Source organism: Pogoniulus pusillus, chromosome 15 (assembly GCF_015220805.1).
Source record: "Pogoniulus pusillus isolate bPogPus1 chromosome 15, bPogPus1.pri, whole genome shotgun sequence".
NCBI classification, from domain to species: domain Eukaryota; kingdom Metazoa; phylum Chordata; class Aves; order Piciformes; family Lybiidae; genus Pogoniulus; species Pogoniulus pusillus.
In genome coordinates this window covers 2,359,924-2,379,485 of record NC_087278.1, presented here as the reverse complement: position 1 = coordinate 2,379,485, position 19,562 = coordinate 2,359,924, and the positions used below count along the sequence as shown (strand labels likewise).

General features: G+C 48.5%; 1 protein-coding gene across 6 annotated transcripts in view; it reads right to left on the bottom strand.

Annotated features, from left to right (window-relative positions):
- CEP290 (centrosomal protein 290) overlaps positions 1-19,562 on the bottom strand; it is a 69,788-nt gene that overhangs the window by 49,902 nt on the left and 324 nt on the right. For 3 of the 6 annotated variants that reach the window (XM_064154938.1, XM_064154942.1, XM_064154941.1), the window contains exons 2-16: positions 17,292-17,344; positions 16,045-16,162; positions 14,990-15,067; positions 13,922-13,991; positions 13,086-13,132; positions 11,715-11,858; positions 10,624-10,677; positions 8,632-8,784; positions 7,223-7,405; positions 5,963-6,052; positions 5,757-5,879; positions 4,049-4,069; positions 2,967-3,090; positions 1,432-1,604; positions 488-650 (exon numbers count right to left, since the gene is read on the bottom strand). In XM_064154938.1, the coding sequence (XP_064011008.1) occupies positions 488-650; positions 1,432-1,604; positions 2,967-3,090; positions 4,049-4,069; positions 5,757-5,879; positions 5,963-6,052; positions 7,223-7,405; positions 8,632-8,784; positions 10,624-10,677; positions 11,715-11,858; positions 13,086-13,132; positions 13,922-13,991; positions 14,990-15,067; positions 16,045-16,146 (1,525 nt within the window). In that variant the 5' untranslated portion in view covers positions 16,147-16,162; positions 17,292-17,344. Of the gene's footprint in view, positions 1-487; positions 651-1,431; positions 1,605-2,966; positions 3,091-4,048; positions 4,070-5,756; positions 5,880-5,962; positions 6,053-7,222; positions 7,406-8,631; positions 8,785-10,623; positions 10,678-11,714; positions 11,859-13,085; positions 13,133-13,921; positions 13,992-14,989; positions 15,068-16,044; positions 16,163-17,291; positions 17,345-19,320; positions 19,337-19,562 lie in introns of those variants that run through there. The other 3 variants (XM_064154940.1, XM_064154943.1, XM_064154939.1) reach the window with 2 other exon arrangements.

Here is a 19,562-nt window from a genome sequence, read left to right as displayed (position 1 = left end):
GGCTCTGCTGCCAGGCAGCCAGTGACAGAAGAAAGGGACACAGCTTCAAGCTGTGCCAGGGCAGGTCTAGGCTGGATGTTAGGAGGAAGTTGTTGGCAGAGAGAGTGATTGGCATTGGAATGGGCTGCCCAGGGAGGTGGTGGAGTGGCTGTGCCTGGAGGTGTTGAGGCCAAGCCTGGCTGGGGCACTTAGTGCCATGGTCTGGTTGGTTGGGCAGGGCTGGGTGCTAGGTTGGGCTGGCTGAGCTCAGAGGTCCCTTCCAACATGCTTGATTCTATGACTTCTTCAGTCAGTGCAACCTGTAAGCCAGATTTGATCATGTCCATTCACCTTTAGTCAGGCAGTTTGTCCTAACTAGCCAAAAACCACTTGCAAATGTTAGCAGACTACCCAAAATTCTTTCCAAGTGGCTAGCAGATTTCCATGTCACCACTTTATTTCAGTTCTTAGCCAACAAACAACTGAAAAGAGAATGGATGTCTCATACCTAACCGCTGCCTGAGTTCTTCATTTTCATCAAGGAAATCATTGATTCTAAGGTCCAGTTTATTGACTTCCTGAACTAAGGTTTCAATCTCACGATCCTGTATTTGGATTTGCTTTTTCAAAGCTTTGATTTCAGCAACTGCCTCTTCCAAACCATAGGTTCCCTGTAAAAAAACAAACAAGCAAACAAACAACAAATGGAGAGTAAAAAACAAACAAACAAAACCAACCAACAGGAGATGTAAGAAAATAAATGATGAATCTTTCATCATTAAACAGGTGAGAAAAGAGGTTTTTTTCAGCTTCTGTTCTGCACTATCCTTAGTAAGTTACTGAATCACAGAACTATGCATCTTGGCAAAGCCCCTCAGGATCACCAAGTCCAACCTAGAACCCTACTCTACAAGATTCACCTTAAACCATAGCCCTAAACACCACATCCCAACCTCCCTTTACCATATCCAGGGTTATTACCAAGTCCAACCTAGAACCCTACTCTACAAGATTCACCTTCAACAATCTCCCTAAGCACCACATCCAAACCACCCTGAAACACATCCAAGCTGGAGGACTCTCCATCCTCCCTGGGCAGCTCATTCCACTCCCTGACCACTCTCTCCATGAAAAAACTTTTTTCCTAATGTCCAAACTAAAGCTTCTCAGCCTCAGCTTGAGGCCATTCCCCCTTATTCTGTCTCCAGTTACCTGTGAGCAGAGCCCAGCAGCAGCCTCTCCACAAAGTCTCTACAGGTAGCTGCAGACAGCAATGAGGTCTCCCCTCAGCCTGGATAGCCAGGTCTGGTTGACTGGCTAGGGCTGGGGGATAGGTTGGACTGGATGATCTTGGAGATCTCTTCCAACCTGGTTGATTCTATGATTCTAAGGCAATTCAAATGATCTAAAGATCTGCCAGAATATGCTGTCCACTCTTGACAGACTGCTTACCAGTTCGTAGTCTCTCATTCGTTTCAGGGTCTCAACAAGTTCCTTATCCTTTTCTCTGGCATCTGCTTCTGCTAATTCTGCTGATTTCTCTGCCTCCTTCATTCTCTCTTCCAGCAGTTTTAATTTTACTTGCATATCCTCAATACGATTCTGCTGAGCAAGAGAGGAGTGACCTGGAAAAGAAGCAAAACAACAGAACACCTTGAGCTGTTTGTGATTTAAGAGTCCTTGCTGTCAGCCATGGAGCAAGTAAGAAACTGTTCAGATGATGAGGGGATTCTGCCTCTTGGCTCTGCTCTCCTCACACCCCACCTGCAGTCCTGGGGGCATTTCTGGAGCCCCTAGCACAAGCAGGACATGGAAGTGTTGGAGGCAGTGCAGAGGAGGCCACCAAGATGCTGAGAGGGCTGCAGCAGCTCTGCTCTGAGCACAGGCTGAGAGAGTTGGGGCTCTGCAGCCTGGAGAGGAGAAGGCTTCCAGGAGAGCTTGGAGTGGCCTTGCAGGATCTGGAGTGGGCTACAGGAAGGCTGAGGAGGGACTATTGACAAGGTCTGGTAATTGACAGGATGAGGAGTAATGTGCTTAAACTGTCAGAGGGGAGATTGAAACTGGATGTTAGGAAGAAGTTCTTTGCAGTGAGGCTGGTGAGACACTGGCACAGGCTGCCCAGGGAGGTTGTGGCTGCTCCCTCCTTGGAGGTGTTCAAGGCCAGGCTGGATGAGGCCTTGAGTGACCTGTTCTAGTGGGAGGTGTCCCTGCCTATGGCAGGCGGTTGGGGGTTGGAACTGGATGAGCTTTGAGGTCCCTTCCAACCCAAACCATTCTATGATTCCAGTTATTCATAGAATCATCACTGGCCTGAGCAGTGCTGAGCACAGGGGCAGAAGAACCTCCCTTGTCCTGCTGCCCACACTGCTCCTGAGCCAGCCCAGGATGCCATTGGCTCTGCTGCCCACCTGGGCACTGCTACCTCCTCTGCAGCTCCTCTCTGCCAGCACCCCCAGCTCCCTCTCTGCCTGGCTGCTCTCAGCCTGTAGTGCTGCTTGGGGTTGTTGTGGCCCAAGTGCACTTGGCCTTCTTCAATCTCATCCCACTGGCCTCTGTCCACCCCTCCAGCCTGGCCAGGTCCCTCTTAAGGGCTCTGCTACCCTCCAACAGCTCCACAGCTGCTCCTAGCTTGGTGTCATCTGCAAACTTACTGGTGATGGACTCAATCCCCTGCTCCAGATCATCAATAAAGATATTGAACAGGCCCAGGCCCAGCACTGCTCCCTGGGGCACACCACCAGTGCCAGCTGCAAACTGGATGTGGCATCATTCACCACCACTCTCTGGGCCCAGCCCTCCAGCCAGTTCTTGACCCATATCAGAGTGAATCTGTCCAAGCCCTGAGCTGCCAGGAGCTTGCTGCAAAGTACTTTTTTCCTATCTTTCTAGGAATGCCCAGAAAACTGTGAGCTTCCTTTTCATAGACACCAGAGAAATCAATGTCTCTAGACAGAATGCTGTTGCAGACATGAAAATGGCCACATTACCTTTGTCTCTTTGGAGTTCACTTTTTAATCCCTCAATAACAAAAGCATTTTGTTCCATTTCTTTGGTGTACTGTTCAACTTGCTCAGTGAGCAATCTGATCTGAGCATCTCTGTCTTGCACACCCTGCACAGACACAAAGATAAAAGAAGAGCCTCCTTTAAAGAATTCTTCTTTACTAACAGGCAAACTACCAAGAGAAAGCATCACAGAATAAATGAAGGCATCAAAAGCAGCTAAAGCACCAAACGAAGATATTCTAAGTGGCTGAAACACCAAATCAAGACATTCTAAGTGGCCAAAACACCAAATGAAGATACTCAAAGTGGCCAAAACACCAAATGAAGATACTCAAAGTGGCCAAAACACCAAATGAAGATACTCAAAGTGGCCAAAACACCAAATGAAGATACTCAAAGTGGCCAAAACACCAAATGAAGATACTCAAAGTGGCCAAAACTCCAAATGAAGATACTCAAAGTGGCCAAAACACCAAATGAAGATACTCAAAGTGGCCAAAACACCAAATGAAGATACTCAAAGTGGCCAAAACACCAAATGAAGATACTCAAAGTGGCCAAAACACCAAATGAAGATACTCAAAGTGGCCAAAACATCAAATGAAGATACTCAAAGTGGCCAAAACACCAAATGAAGATACTCAAAGTGGCCAAAACACCAAATGAAGATACTCAAAGTGGCCAAAACACCAAATGAAGATACTCAAAATGGCTAAAACACCAAATGAAGATACTCAAAGTGGCTAAAACACCAAATGAAGACACTCAAAGTGGCTAAAACACCAAATGAAGACACTCAAAGTGGCTAAAACACCAAATGAAGACACTCAAAGTGGCTAAAACACCAAATGAAGACACTCAAAGTGGCTAAAACACCAAATGAAGACACTCAGAGTGGCTAGAACACCAAATGAAGATACTCTAAGTGGCTAAAACACCAAATCAAGATACTCAAAGTGGCTAAAACAACAAATCAAGATATTCTAAGTGGCTAAAGCACCAAATGAAGATATTCAAAGTAGCTAATAAAGCATTTTACAGTACATCAAATATGCTGTACTTACAACATAGAGTTCAGCTATTATCTAGGAGTTTGGGAATAGAAAGGCAAAGCAGGAAAAATGAAAAGAAAGAGGAAAAATAAAGCATTCAAACAGACACAAAATAAAAGCAGCATTTCAGTAGGTGATTTTTAAATGGAAGAATTCTCTAAGAGGATCATGAAAAGATTCAGGTTTGTCACAGCTTCCTCATCCAGCTTTCATAGAATCATAGAATCAGGCAGGGTTGGAAGGGAGCACAAGGAGCAGCCAGTGCCAACCCCCTGCCATGCCCAGGGACACCCTACCCTAGAGCAGGCTGCACACAGCCTCAGCCAGCCTGGCCTCAAACACCTCCAGCCATGGGGCTTCAACCACCTCCCTGGGCAGCCCATTCCAGCCTCTCACCACTCTCCTGCTCAACAACTTCCTCCTCACCTCCAGCCTCACTCTCCCCACCTCCAGCTTTGCTCCATTCCCCCCACTTCTGCCACTCCCTCACAGCCTCAAGTCCCTCCCCAGCGTTTTTGTAGCCCACTTCAGATACTGGAAGGCCACAAGAAGGTCACCTCACAGCCTTCTCTTCTCTGAGGCCAAGCTCATCCAGCCAAACCTAGCACCAGCCCATGCCAATCAACCAGACCATGGCACTAAGTGCCCCATCCAATTTCTTCCTGAACACCTCCAGGGATGGCAACTCCACCATCTCCCTGGGCAGCCCATTCCAATGCCAATCACTGTCCCTGGCCAAAATTTCCTCCTAACATCCAGCCTAGATCTCCCCTTGCACAACTTGACACTGTGTCCCCTTGTTCTGTTGCTCTTTGCCTGGCAGGAGAGCCCAACCCCACCTGGCTACAGCCTCCCTGCAGGCAGCTGCAGACAGCAATGAGCTGTGCCCTGAGCCTCCTCTGCTGTAGGCTGCACACCCCCAGCTCCCTCAGCCCCTCCTCACAGGGCTGTGCTCCAGGCTCCTCACCAGCTTCGTTGCCCTTCTCTTGGCACCTTCCAGCATCTCAACATCTCTCTTGAATTGAGGAGCCCAGAACTAGACAGTTAGCTTTAAAGGAAAGAAAGTAAGCTATGACTAGACAGAGTCAGCTTTAAAGGAAAGAAAGCTATGACTAGGCAGAGTTAGCTTTAAAGGACAGAAACTAAGCTATGACTAGGCAGAGTTAGCTTTAAAGGACAGAAACTAAGCTATGACTAGGCAGAGTTAGCTTTAAAGGACAGAAACTAAGCTATGACTAGGCAGAGTTAGCTTTAAAGGACAGAAACTAAGCTATGACTAGGCAGAGTTAGCTTTAAAGGACAGAAACTAAGCTATGACTAGGCAGAGTTAGCTTTAACGGACAGAAACTAAGCTATGACTAGGCAGAGTTAGCTTTAAAGGACAGAAACTAAGCTATCACTTAAAACCATTAAATTATGGATGCTTAAAGTTTAAGCAATCACTCCACTAATAGATAAAATAAATATGGAAGCAACAAAACCATCTCTCAAGAGCCCATCCACACAACAAGAGAGGTTTGCTTTGAGCACTGTCTGTTTAAGCTCATTTTGTAGTGGAATGAATGAATTTGTCTGATAATTCTCAAGTAATATATATTAGGAAGAATAAATAATACACATTCTGCTGTTTGCAGAGCAGGAGGACTAAACAATGATTTGCTCAGTAGCACATTTAGTGAATGCTGCCTTTCAGGTGTGTGGTGTCTCACCCAGAGCATACCTGCTGAAGGGCCATGACACTGTTTCTGTCTACATCAAGCTGAGCCACTTTCATTTGCTCTTGCAAGCTCAACACCATTTGCTGGTACTCAAGAAGTTCATCATCTTTAGAAGCTAAGATTTTCTGAGAAGAAGACAAAACACCATCAGAACTCTTGAAATGACCCTTAAAAAACACTAAACAAGAGGAAAAGTATGAAAATGTACCTTCCATTCTTCAACTTTTTCATTCACAGCTGCCATCAGTGGATCATCTTCCTCATTCCTTGCCTTCAGTTGATCAGAAAGCTCCCGAACCTAGAAATGAGATCTGGATCAACATTACAGAATCATAGAATGGGTTAAGTTGGAAGGGACCTCAAGGATCAGCCAGTTCCAATCCCCTGCAATGGGCAGGGACACCTCCAACTACAACAGGTCACTCAAAGCCTTATCCAACCTGGCCTTGAACATCTCCAGGGAGGTTGTGGAGCACAGAAGCACCCAATGTGATCTTTGATCACATTGGGTGCTTCTGTGCTCCACAACTTCCCTGGGCAACCTGTGCCAGTGTCTCACCACCCTCAACCTGTGCCAGTGTCTCACCACCCTCACTGCAAAGAACCCTTTCCTAACCTCTAGTTTCAATCAATCTCCTCTCTGCCAGTTTAAACCCTTTGTCCTGTCATTGCAAGACCTTGACAATGGTCCAAGAATGTATCTACAAAAAGAGTCCATCAAAGAGGTATCATTTTAGAGAGTCATAGAATAGGTTGGGTTGGAAAGGGACCTTGAAGATTATCCAGCTCCAACCCCTTGCCACTGGTAGGGACACCTCCCACTAGAGCAGATTGCTCAAGGCCTCATCCAATCTGATCTAATCAAGAGAAACCAGAAGAAAAATTGCTGGAGATCATGACCAAGGTACTCAAGGGGAAACCAGAACATAAAGGTTTTGTTGTTCATAGAATGGTTTAGGTTGGAAGGGACCTCAAGGATCACCCAGTTCCAATCCTCTGCCATAAGCAGGGACACCTCCCACTAGAACAGGTTGCTCAAGACCTCATCCAACCTGGCCTTGAACACCTCCAGGGAGGAAGCATCCACAACCTCCCTGGGCAACCTGTGCCAGTGTCTCACCACTCTCACTGCAAAGAATTTCTTCCCAATATCCAGTCTCATTCATCTAATTTAACAGTTAGAATTACAGCAGCAAGGGAAGGTCATGACTCTTAAGGCCAGTGTGACTAACCTATTCCTCCCTGGGCAACCTGTGCCAGTGTCTCATCACCCTCACTGCAAAGATTTTCTTCCCAATATCCAGTCTCATTCATCTAATTTAACAGACAGAATTAGAGCAGCAAGGAAAGGTGATCACTCTAAAGGCCAGAGTGTGACTAACCTTTTGCCTCCCTGGGCAACCTGTGCCAGTGTCTCACCACCCTCACTGGAAATAGCCCTAATTCAATGAGATGAATCAGTTCTTACCTGAAATTTGTACTGTTCTTTCTCTTTCCTTAACTGATCCATAAGAGAATCTGATTGTTGCACAATGAGCTTCATTTTGTTATATTCATCAGTCATCTTCTCCATTTCTTGCACCGATTCCTCAAGATTCTTCCTCATTTCTTGGTTCTGGATGTCCAACTTCTCATTAGCTTCAGTCAAAACCTGTGGCATTAAAGGAAAAGCTGCTTTTAAAAACACCTGAATAAGGTAAAATCTGATAGCTATTGAAAGTCTTAGATGAAACGAGCACAGATGTATTCCTCCTTTAGAAGATCCGTTTCAACAGATCCCAACAGCAAGTCAAAGACACATCTCCCACTACCAGTAGCTGATTACCTCATGCAGACTCACTGAGGCAAATACAGACTCACTGCATTTGCATAACAGATCCCAAATGACAGAATGGTAGGGGTTGGAATGGACCACTGGAGACCATCTAGTCCAAGCCTTCTGCTAAAGCAGCTTCACCTACAGCAAACTGCACAGAAATACATCCAGGCAGGTTTTAAGTTTCTCCAGAGAAGGAGGCTCACAACCTCTCTGTCACCCTCAAGAGTTGGTTTTAACTCATGTGAATGTAGCATTTCAACTGTATCCATGACAAATTCCACATGAATTATCATAGAATAGCTTAGGCTGGAAGGGCCCTCAGAGATCATCTGCTCCAACAGCCCTGCCACGGCCAGGGACATCTCTCAACTAGACCAGGCTGTCCAAGGCCTCATCCAACCTGGCCTTGAGCACCTCAGAGGAAGGGGCACTCAAAACCTCTCTGGATTACACAGTCTCACCACACTCTCAACTAAAGAACTTCCCCATAGATCCTGACTAAACTCCTCAGCTTTAAAACCATTCTCCCTTGCCCAGTCTCTAGACACTCTCATGAAAGTCCCTCTGCAGCCTTCCTGGAGGATCTCTTCAGCTATTGGCAGGCAGCCCTAAGGTCTCTCTGGAGTCTTCTCTTCTCCAGGCTGAACACCCCCAGCTCACTCAGCCTATCCTCACAGGAGAGGTGCTCCAACCCTTGGATCATCTTTGTGGCCTCCTCTGGACTCTCCCCAAGTACTCTGTGTCCTTCTATGCTGGGGACACCAGAACTGGAGGCAGCATTGGAGGTGAGGTCTCAGCAGAGCAGAGCCAAGGGGCAGAATCCCCTCTCTTGCCCTGTTGCCTACACTCCTCTGCCATCAGCCCAGGACACAATTTGCCTTTGAGGCTGCATGAGGGCACTGCTGGTTCATGGGGAGCTTCTCCCCAATCAACACCCCCAAGCCTCTTTCTCCAGGGCTATTCTCAACTCACCCTGCAGCCAGCCTGTACCCTTGCAACAAGCACTGCTGTCACTAATAGTGCACCAAACACTCCACGAGATGCATAGATATTTTTACCTGAATTTCATCCAAATACTGGGCAAGCTCAAAGTTCTTTTTGGACAACTGGGATCTGTAATCAGAATCCTCTCCTCTTCGTGACAGAATTGCTTCTTTCTGAGCATCTATTTCCCTCTGGTAGTCAGCTACGTCCTGGCGCAACTGCTCGTTCTGCACAGGAAACAATCCAAGCTTAAATCTCTTGGCAAGAGGTGGAAAGACAAAAGTTGTTGCTCCTTCTACAGAGCTAACACTAAAAGCTAAGACAGTCAAAACTCATCCAAATTCCTACAGTCTGCTTCTATAAACGACTCAGAAACCTCACCTTTTTCAGGATGCGCTTTTTCTTTGGATTAAAAAGGAGAGGAGAGCAAGAAAAGAGAGCATGGGAAAGATTAGAACTGATCTTTGCTCTAGGAAGGCAAAACAGGAATGAAGAGAGACAAAATCAAAGAGAGTTCTCTATGTACTTGTGCATGGACAGCAATCCAAACGCATACACCATAGAATGATCCTTCCATCCCTGGAGGTCTTTAAGGCCAGGCTGGATGGGACTCTGAGCAACCTGATCACAGGCTCACAGGATGGCAGGGGTTGGAAGGGACCCAAAGAGATCATTCAGTCCAACCTCCCCACCAGAGCAGGATCACACAATCTAATTCAGGGCACACAGGAACACATCCAGACAGGCCTGGAAAGGCTCTACAGAAGGAGACTCCACAACCTCTCTGGGCAGCCTGTGCCAGGGCTCTGGGACCCTTCCAGGCAAGAAGTTTCCCCTTGTGCTGAGCTGGAGCCTCCTGTGCTGCAGCTTCCATCCATTGTTCCTTGTCCTATGCCAGGCAGCAATGAGCAGAGCCTGTCCCCTCCCTCTTGACTCTTAGCCCTCAGAGATTTATAAACACTGATGAAATCCCTTCTCACTCTTCTCATCTCCAGACTAAGCAGTGCCAGGTGCCTTTGTGGCCAAGGCGGCCAATGGGATCTTGGGGTGTATTAAGAGTGTGTCCAGCAGATCGAGGAAGGTTCTCCTTCCCCTCTACTCTGCTCTGCTGAGACCTCATCTGGAGTACTGCCTTCAGTTTTGGGCTCTCCAGTCGAAGAGGAACAGGGATCTGCTGAAGAAGGTCCAGTACAGGACTACAAGGATGCTGAGGGCACTGGAGCACTGCCTGGTGAGGAGAGGCTGAGGGCCCTGGGGCTGCTTAGTCTGGAGAAGAGAAGGCTGAGAAGGGATTGAATCAATGTTTATAAACATCTGAGGGCTGGGGGTCAGGAGGGGGGACAGGTTCTGCTCACTGCTCCCTGGGATAGGACAAGGAACAATGGATGGAAGCTGCAGCACAGGAGGTTCCAGCTCAACACAAGGGCAACTTCTTGCCTGGAAGGGTCCCAGAGCCCTGGCACAGGCTGCCCAGAGAGGTTGTGGAGTCTCCTTCTCTGGAGCCTTTCAAGGCCTGTGTGGTTGTGCTCCTGTGTGACCTGAGCTGGATTGTGTGGTCCTGCTCCTGCAGGGGGGGTGGACTCAGTGATCTCTTTGGGTCCCTTCCAACCCTTAACACCCTCTGAGCCTGTGTGAAATCCTATCTAACAGCCAAATTTATTCGCCAATAGACTCAAAACACAAAATCCAAAGCAAATTATGGCACTGCAGGAGTCTGTAAATTCAGATATTGATGCCCTCTAACCTCAATTAACTACTTATTGATTCATGGAATGGTTGGAAGGGACCTTGAAGATCATCCAGTTCCAACCCCACTGCCACAGGCAGGGACACTTCCTGCTAGACCAAGTTGCTCCAGGCAAGACTGCTCACTGGAGCACACATATTATGGACTTTCTAAATGTGAATAAAATGACATCTTTCCTTTCTACCAGGAAGAAGGAAATGCCCTAAGACAGATTTAAACATCCTGCCATGCAGAAAGATAAGAATATAGCCAACCTGGTTGATTCTATGGTAACTATAAAGCCAAAACTGCAGTAAATAGGCAACAATTCTTTACTAACCTCCCTCCTTAACTTGATGTTTTCATTTTCAGCATCTTCATTTCGAAGAGCAAGCTGGAAAAAAGTGGAAAACCTTGAAATGGATCCTTGACAGAGCAAAGTATGGGAAATATGAAGTCCAGAAACAAAGAGGCACAACAGACCTATTCCATCAGTGACTTTTAATGCCAGAAGTTCTTTCAAGTACGTTATGGAGAGGCTGCTGCTGGTCTCTACTCACAGGTAATTGCAGACAGAACAAGGGGGAATGGCCTCAAGCTGAGGCTGCGGAGGTTTAGATTGGACATTAGGGAAAAGCTTTTCATGGAGTATGCTGGTTTGAGGCTAATTGGAAGATTTTAATGAGAGAAATTAGGTAATAGGCTGTGAAAAGGAAACTGTGATGGCTACTTCACTCAGAGGCTTGCTGAGATGTATAAAAACAAGAACACAAACATAGATAAGACAGTGTGTGAGAGTCTCTATCTGTTGGAGTCTGTGTCTGTGCTTTTCTCCTTGGGCTTTTGCTGTGGAACCCAACTAATTCTGCTCCTAACCCCCCTTGCCCATCCTCCAAACTCACCTTGCACGTAAGGCAAACTCTGGGATAAGGTAGAGGGGTGGAAAGAAGGTGGAAGGTTGGTTGGGAGCCCCTCCTGGGGGATTCTGGTTTCTGGGAGGGCTGTTGTGTTTCTGCATTACCTTTAACTTGTCTATTTCTACCTATAGCTGTAAATATTGTAACTGTCTGCTTGTATCTTGTGTTAAGCTGTGAACATAAAGCTTCATTCCCTAACTTCCAGTAGATGAGTCTAGTCTGGGTGATTTCATAAGAGTTGGGGGGTGGGGAACTCCCAAACTATCACATGGAGAGAGTGGTCAGAGACTGGAATGAGCTGCTGAGGGAGGTGGTGTAGTCCCTCGGCCTGGCTGTGTTTCAGGGTGGTTTGGATGTGGTGCTCAGGGCTATGGTTGAAGGTGAATCTCATAGAGTAGGGTTCTAAGTTGGACTTGGTGGTCCTGAGCGGCTTTGCCAGCCTGCATGGTGCTGTGATTCTGTGACTGTCAGAAGAAGTGCCAGAACAGAGATGTCAAGCTGAGCTCCCTCTTACCTGTTCATTCACTTTCTTCTCTTTCTCCAGTTCTTTTTCTGTATCTGTTAGCTGCCTCTGGTTCTCTTTCAACTGCTTTTCCAGCTGGCGGATCTCGTCGCGCAGGAAGCGAGTGTCACGGCCACCAGCAGACCTCTGTGCCACCTTAGGAACAACCAAATCATACTGTAAGTCATAATGGTATAAGAAGAAAAAAAACACCAAAGAGGGAAGTCTCTCAGGAGATAAAAGACAACTCTCCCATCAAGACCTCTTGAACAGATTCTTCTTTTCCAGTGAGGGTGGTGAGGCACTGGAACAGGTTGCCCAGGGAGGCTGTGGATGTTCCCTCCCTGAAGGTGTTCAAGGGCAGGTTGGATGAGGCCCTGGGCAAACTGGGCTAGCAGGAGGAGTCTCTGCCAAAAGCAGGGGGGTTGGAACTGGATGATCTTTAAAGTCCCTTCCAACCCAAACCAGTTGCAAATATAGGACAGTTCTTAACAACAGATTTAAAAACACAAAGCAGAGGCTAAGACTAACATTAGGACTAACATAAGCTTAGCAGAGGCCAAGACTAACATTAGGACTAACATTAGCTTAGCAGAGGCTACAACTAACATTAGGACTAACATCAGCTTAGCAGAGGCCAAGACTAACATTAGGACTAACATTAGCTTAGCAGAGGCTACGACTAACATTAGGACTAACACAAGCTTAGCAGAGGCTAAGACTAACATTAGGACTAACACAAGCTTAGCAGAGGCTAAGACTAACATTAGCTGAGATGTTTCTAGTGGAAGATCTTTCAGTATCTTAAGGGATCCTACAAGAAAGCTGAGGAGAGACTCTTTAGGACTGGGGGAATAGAACACAGCTAGAAATGGGTAGGTTCAGACTGGATGTTTGGAAGAAGTTGTTGAGCAGGAGAGTGGTGAGAGGCTGGAATGGGTTGCCCAGGGAGGTGGCTGAGGCCCCATGGCTGGAGGTGTTTGAGGCCAGGCTGGCTGAGGCTGTGTGCAGCCTGCTCTAGGGTAGGGTGTCCCTGGGCATGGCAGGGGGCTTGGAACAGGCTGATCCTTGTGGTGCCTTCCAACCCTGCCTGGTTCTATGATTTTGTGATTCATCATGTTCAGGAAAAGGAAGAGATCACCATCTCCTTCCAGCAAACCCCAGAGATCTCAAACAATGCATCAATTTATTCAGCTACAAATAATTCATCATGCATAGAGCTCTTCACATATCTGAAAATGGTGAATATTCAAAAGCCATTAATAATTATTAGCTGATGTAGGACTATTAAATGTCTGTACTAGACTAAAGCATTAGTTTAGACAGATGCATTTTAAAACCATTAAACAGCATTCTATGAACTAAGAAGGTTTCCAAACATACCTGTAGTTCTTTCTGAAGCTTGAGCACTTGTGTTTTAAACTGATTCTCTGTTAAAACAGAACACAAATAGCTGAGTTAGACTGGAGATTAAGAAGAAATTCTTTCCAGTGAAGGTGATAAAGGCACTGGAACAGATTGCCTGAGAAAGCTGTGGATGTCCCCTCCCTGGAGGTGTTCAAGGCCAGTTTGGATGAGGCCTTGAGCAATCTGGGCTCATGGGAGGAGTCCCTGCCCATGGAAGGGGAGCTCAAAACTAGGTGACCCCTAAGATCCCTTACATCCCAAACCACTCCATGAACCTATGAGTTACTTCACAATGCAACAGTACACAAAAAAGCAAAGGTTAACCTCAGCCTTTAAAACATAGAATCATGGAATGGTTTAGGTTGGAAGGGACCTCAAGGATCAGCCAGTTCCAACCCACTGCCATAGGAAGGGACACCTGGTCTTGAACACTTCCAGGGAGGTGATCTTTGGTCACATTCTGTGCTCCACAACCTCCCTGGGCAACCTGTGCCAGTGTCTCACCACCCCTGCTCCAAACAACTTCTTCCTAATATCCAGTTTCAATCTCCCCTCTGCCAGCTTAAACCCTTTCCTCCTTCTCCTGTCATTACAAGACCTTGTCAATAGTCCCTCCCCAGCCTTCCTGCAGTCCCCTTCAGAGTACTGGAAGGCCACTATAAGGTTTTCTGGAAGCCTTCTCTCCTCCAGGCTGAAGAGCCCCAGCACTTGTAGCCTGTGCTCATAGCAGAGGCTTCACTGAAACAACTGACTCCAGAGTAAAAAAAGCAGTAAGAAAATGCATTCACCAAACCCTAACTGAGCTTGCTTACCACACTTGGCTTGCTCTTCCCCAGCTTTTTCAACTTCTTCTAGTGCCAACTCTACCTCTTCAGCTTTCATCTGGGAGAAAAAAAAAGGTAGTAAACAAAGAAGAAATACAATTACACCAAGCTGTGTGGTGCAGCAGCCAGGCTGGAGGGCAGGATCCATCCAGAGGGACCTGGGCAGGCTGCAGAGGTGGGCACAAGCCAAGCTCAGGAGTTGCAACAAGACCAAGGGCAAGGTCCTGCAGCTGGGTGGAGGCAATGCCAAGGCACAGCTCTAGGCTGGGCAGTGAGTGTCTGGAGAGCAGCCCTGAGGAGAGGGACTTGGGGCTGCTGCTGGAGGAGAAGCTCAGCAGGAGCCAGCAGTGTGCACTTGCAGCCCAGAAAGCCAAGCAGAGCCTGGGCTGCAGCAGCAGCAGTGTGGCCAGCAGGGCCAGGGAGGGGATTCTCCCCCTCTGCTTTGCCCTGCTGAGACTCCATCTGGAGTGGGGTCCAGCTCTGGAGCCCCCATTACAAGAAGGATGTGAAGATGCTAGAGCATGTCCAGAGCAGGGCCAGGAGGATGCTCAGAGGCTGCAGCAGCTCTGCTGTGAGCACAGACTGAAAGAGTTGTGGCTGTGCAGTCTGGAGAGGAGAAGGCTCCCAGGTGATCTCCTTGTGACCTTCCAGGATCTGAAGTGGGCTGCAAAAAAGCAGGGGAGGGACTTTTGAGGCTATCAGGAAGTGACTGGACTGGGGGGAGTGGGACAAAGCTGGAGATGGGTAGGTTCAGCCTGGAGGTGAGGAGGAAGTTCTTCAGTTCTTCAGCATGAGAGCGTGACAGCAGTGAGAGGCTGGAATGGGTTGCCCAGGGAGGTGGTTGAGGCCCTATGGCTGGAGGTGTTTGAGGCCAGACTGGCTGAGGCTGTGGGCAGCCTGCTCTAGGGTAGGGTGTCCCTGGGCACGGCAGGGGGGTTGCAATTAGATGAGAGCATCCTCAGCAAGTCTGCAGATGATACCAAGCTGTGTGGCACAGCCAGCCTCATTTATTTAAACAGATGCATCTGTTAAATGGTGGAAAGTGAAGCTTAATACCTTCAGCAGGCACTGAGTAACTTTAAATAGCTGTATCAGCTGTTCTGGAGTTTCCATTTTTAAATCTTTTCCATCAACCTACAGAAAGAGATGAGAGTGGTTTTATATAAATATCAATGAAATTAACAAAATAAATAACCTTTGTATGTGGAGGACCAGAGACAGTTCAGGGAGGAATCAATGCCATGCTGTGTGGCATAGTTGACTTGTTAGGGGGCAGAGATCCATCCAGAGGCTGCAGAGCTGTGCCCAGGCCAACCTCAGGACATTCAACAAGGCCAAGTGGAAGGTCCTGCACCTGGGTGGGTGCAATCCCAAGCACAGCTCCAGGCTGGGTGGGGAATGGCTGAGAGCAGCCCTGAGGAACAGGCCCTGGGGGTCTGGGCTGATGCAAAGCTCCACAGGAGCCTGCAGAGTGAGTGCAGCCCAGACAGCAACCCTGTGCTGGGCTGCAGCAAGAGCAATGTGGGCACAGGGCAAGGGAGGGGATTCTGCCCCTTGGCTCTGCTCTCCTCACACCCCACCTGCAGTCCTGGGGGCAGCTCTGCAGCCCCCAGCACAAGAAGGACATGGAAGTGTTGGAGGCAGTGCAGAGGAAGTCACAAAGATGCTCAGAGCTCTGCAGCAGCTCTGCTCTGAGGACAGGCTATGAGAACTGGGGCTCTGCAGCCTGGAGAAGAGAAGGCTTGGAGGAGACCTTGGAGTGGCCTTGCAGGATCTGAAGGGGGCTACAGAAAGGTTATAAAGGGACTGTTGACAAGGTCTGGTAATGAGAGGATGAGGAGTAATGGGTGTAAACTGTCAGAGGGGAGATTTAAACTCGATGTTAGGAAAGGATTCTTTGGAGTGAGGGTGCTGAGACAATGACACAGGTTGCCCAGGGAGGTGTTCAAGGCCAGGTCAGATGAGGCCTTGAACAACCTATTCTAGTGGGAGGTGTCCCTGCCTATGGCAGAGGGTCGGAACTGGCTGACCCTTAAGGTCCCTTCCAACCTAAACCATTCTATGATTCTAAGAACAACAAACCCCTTACATTCTGTTTTCCCCTTGAGTACCTTGGTCATGGTCTCCAGCAATTTTTCTGCTAGTTTCTCTTGATTAGGCAGAGCATCAGGATCAACTTTCATCAGTTTCTTCCAATCTAAAATGGGTGCCATATTGACCTTCTCTTACCTTGGAGACAAAACGAAAGCAAGAATTATCAGACCTTTCCAGTGCTACTGAATTTTATGTCCAGTGGTTTAAAGGAGGCTGACCACTGAACCACACAAGATGATTCCAGTCACTGTGTTGACTTTGTGACACTAATGAATGCTTTGGTTTACTGTGGACAGGGAGTTTGTAGCAGAAACAACCTGGCCTGGAACACAAACCCTATGAGGAGAGGTTGAGGGAGCTGGGGCTGTTTAGCCTGGAGAAGAGGAGGCTCAGGGGTGACCTCATTGCTGTCTACAACTACCTGAAGGGACATTGTAGCCAGGTGGGGTTGGTCTCTTCTCCCAGGCAACCAGCAATAGAACAAGGGGACACAGTCTCAAGTTGTGCCACGGTAGGTATAGGCTGGATGATAGGAGGAAGTTCTTCACAGAGAGAGTGATTGGCATTGGAATGGGCTGCCCAGGGAGGTGGTGGAGGCACCGTCCCTTGAGATCCTCAAGCAAAGACTGGATGAGGCACTTAGTGCCATGGTCTGGTTGACTGGCTAGGGCTGGGTGCTAGGTTGGACTGGATGAGCTTGGAGCTCTCTTCCAACGTGGTTGATTCTATGATTCTTTAAGCTAAAAATTACATCCTGCTTTCTCAATGAATTATGTGACACACAACAAGCACACATGTGAAACCTCTCCATCAATATCCTTTTCCTCCCCACCTCTCAATGCAGAGGTTTTGTTAATGAGCAAACTCAGGAAGCTGCAGGTTCCAACCTTGTAGGCTGGAACTCATTGGAGGTTTTGAGGGACAAACACCTCCAAGTTGTTACTTCTAATATTTCAGACAACTGACAGCTGAGTTTGACACGAAAAGCATCCAGTTCTTGACATTCAATTCTAAGACACTAAACTAACCCAATGCCATTTCCAGTTGATTGGAATACTTGATGAAAGATCACTTGAATTGACTAAAAGACTACAAAGTCTACACAATTTGCCCAAAAGACAACTTGAATTGACAAATGATCAGAAAGTTTACTTGGACTGATAAGAGATCACAACATTTGAACTGACAAAAGACCCTGAACAACCTGGAAAATGACAAAAATCTGACCACAAAGTGGTGAAGTTTTGGCCCACTGCTTACTTACCGCTTGCTGTGGGCCACACTGATGCCTCATACAGCTGAAGGTCAATGCAGCACCTGGAAAAGGCAGAAGGGATTGTTGGATCTTGACTTATTCCATTCTCTGGAGTTGTCTCTAGTCTTTATTATCAATGGCTCAAAAATCAAATCCTGCCAGCTTAAGAACAGAACAGTGTGAATAGTGCTTATTGTCCCAGCACACTGTTGGCTCATCTTCAGCCAGCTGAGGTCACAGTATCACAGTATCACCAAGGTTGGAAGAGACCTCACAGATCATCAAGTCCAACCCTTTACCACAGAGCTCAAGGCCAGACCATGGCACCAAGTGCCACGTCCAATCCTGCCTTGAACAGCTCCAGGGATGGCGACTCCACCACCTCCCCGGGCAGCCCATTCCAGTGTCCAATGACTCTCTCAGGGAAGAACTTTCTCCTCACCTCCAGCCTAAATCTCCCCTGGTGCAGCCTGAGGCTGTGTCCTCTTGTTCTGGTGCTGGCCACCTGAGAGAAGAGAGCAACCTCCTCCTGGCCACAACCTCCCCTCAGGTAGTTGTAGACAGCAATAAGGTCTCCCCTGAGCCTCCTCTTCTCCAGGCTAACCAATCCCAGCTCCCTCAGCCTCTCCTCATAGGGCTGTGCTCAAGGCCTCTCCCCAGCCTCGTTGCCCTTCTCTGGACACGCTCAAGCATCTCAATGTCCCTCCTAAACTGGGGGGCCCAGAACTGAACACAGCACTCAAGGTGTGGTCTAACCAGTGCAGAGTACAGGGGCAGAATGACCTCCCTGCTGCTGCTGGCCACACCATTCCTGATGCAGGCCAGGATGCCACTGGCTGTCTTGGCCACCTGGGCACACTGCTGGCTCATGTTCAGGCGGGTATCAATCAGCACCCCCAGATCCCTCTCTGTCTGGCTGCTCTCAGCCACTCCGACCCCAGCCTGTATCTCTGCATGGGGTTGCTGTGGCCAAAGTGCAGCACCTGGCACTTGGAGCTATTGAATGCCATCCCCTTGGACTCTGCCCATCTGTCCAGGCAGCTGCTGAAGGCCTCATCCAATCTGGCCTTGAACACCTCCAGGGAGGTTGTGACCACATTCTGTGCTTCTGTGCTCCACAACCTCCCTGGGCAACCTGTGCCAGTGTCTCGCCACCCTCACTAGAAAGAACTTCTTCCTCACATCCAGTTTCAATCTCCCCTCTGCCACTTCAAACCCATTCCTCCTCCTGGCATTACAAGACCTTGTCAATAGTCCCTCCCCAGCCCTTCACATCCTGCAAGGCCACTCCAAGCTCTCCTGGAAGCCTTCTCCTCTCCAGGCTGCAGAGCCCCAACTCTCTCAGCCTGTGCTCACAGCAGAGCTGCTGCAGCCCTCTCAGCATCTTGGTGGCCTCCTCTGCACTGCCTCCAACACTTCCATGTCCTGCTTGTGCTGGGGGCTCCAGAACTGCACCCAGGACTCCAGGTGGGGTGTGAGGAGAGCAAAGTAAAAGGGCAAAGTCCCCTCTCTTGCCCTCCTGGCAATGCTTCTCTTGACTCAGCACTCAGCTTTGTTAAATCTCATCCTGATGACAGCTCATCAGTCAGCCTGCCCAGACCCCTCTCCAGAGCCTCTTACTCTCCAGCAGTTCAACACTCCCACCCAATTCAGCGTCATCTGCAAACTTAGTGAGGGTGTCTCAGTCCCTTTGCCACCACTGATGGAGGTGTTGAAGAGAAGTGGCCCTGGGGAGCACCTCTGGTGAGCAGCCACCCACTGGACTTCACTGTCCACCACTATTACATACATTGTAGGCTGGACTGGATGCTCTTGGAGGTCTCTTCCCACCTGGTTGATCCTCTGATGCTATGATTCTTTGGGCCTGGCCATCAGCCAGCTCTCAGCCCAGCAAAGTGTCCACCCATCCAGAGGCTCAGCAGGCAGCTTCTGCCGGAGGATGCCAGGGAAAGCAGCGTCCGAGGCTTTACTAAAGCCCAGGCAAGCAAGCTTAAGCTGCTCCTGACTTTCAAACCGCACTACCCTGAGCGATTCTCACCTACCAGCCCTCCAGAGGTCTCGGCTACAAAGCAGCACACGCAGTGGGAACTTGCACAACGTTCCTGATTTCTTCCAATTCCTGCATTCCAGCCCCAAGAACGATGTGCCGACAGCCCGGGATGCCTCCGGGATGCCGCCAAGAGCCAACCTGGCCTCTGTTTCACCCGGCTCCGCCGGTGAAATTCCCTCGTTTCGCCTCAGTTGCCCCTCCGCTGCCAAACTCCCTTAGTACGCGGCCAA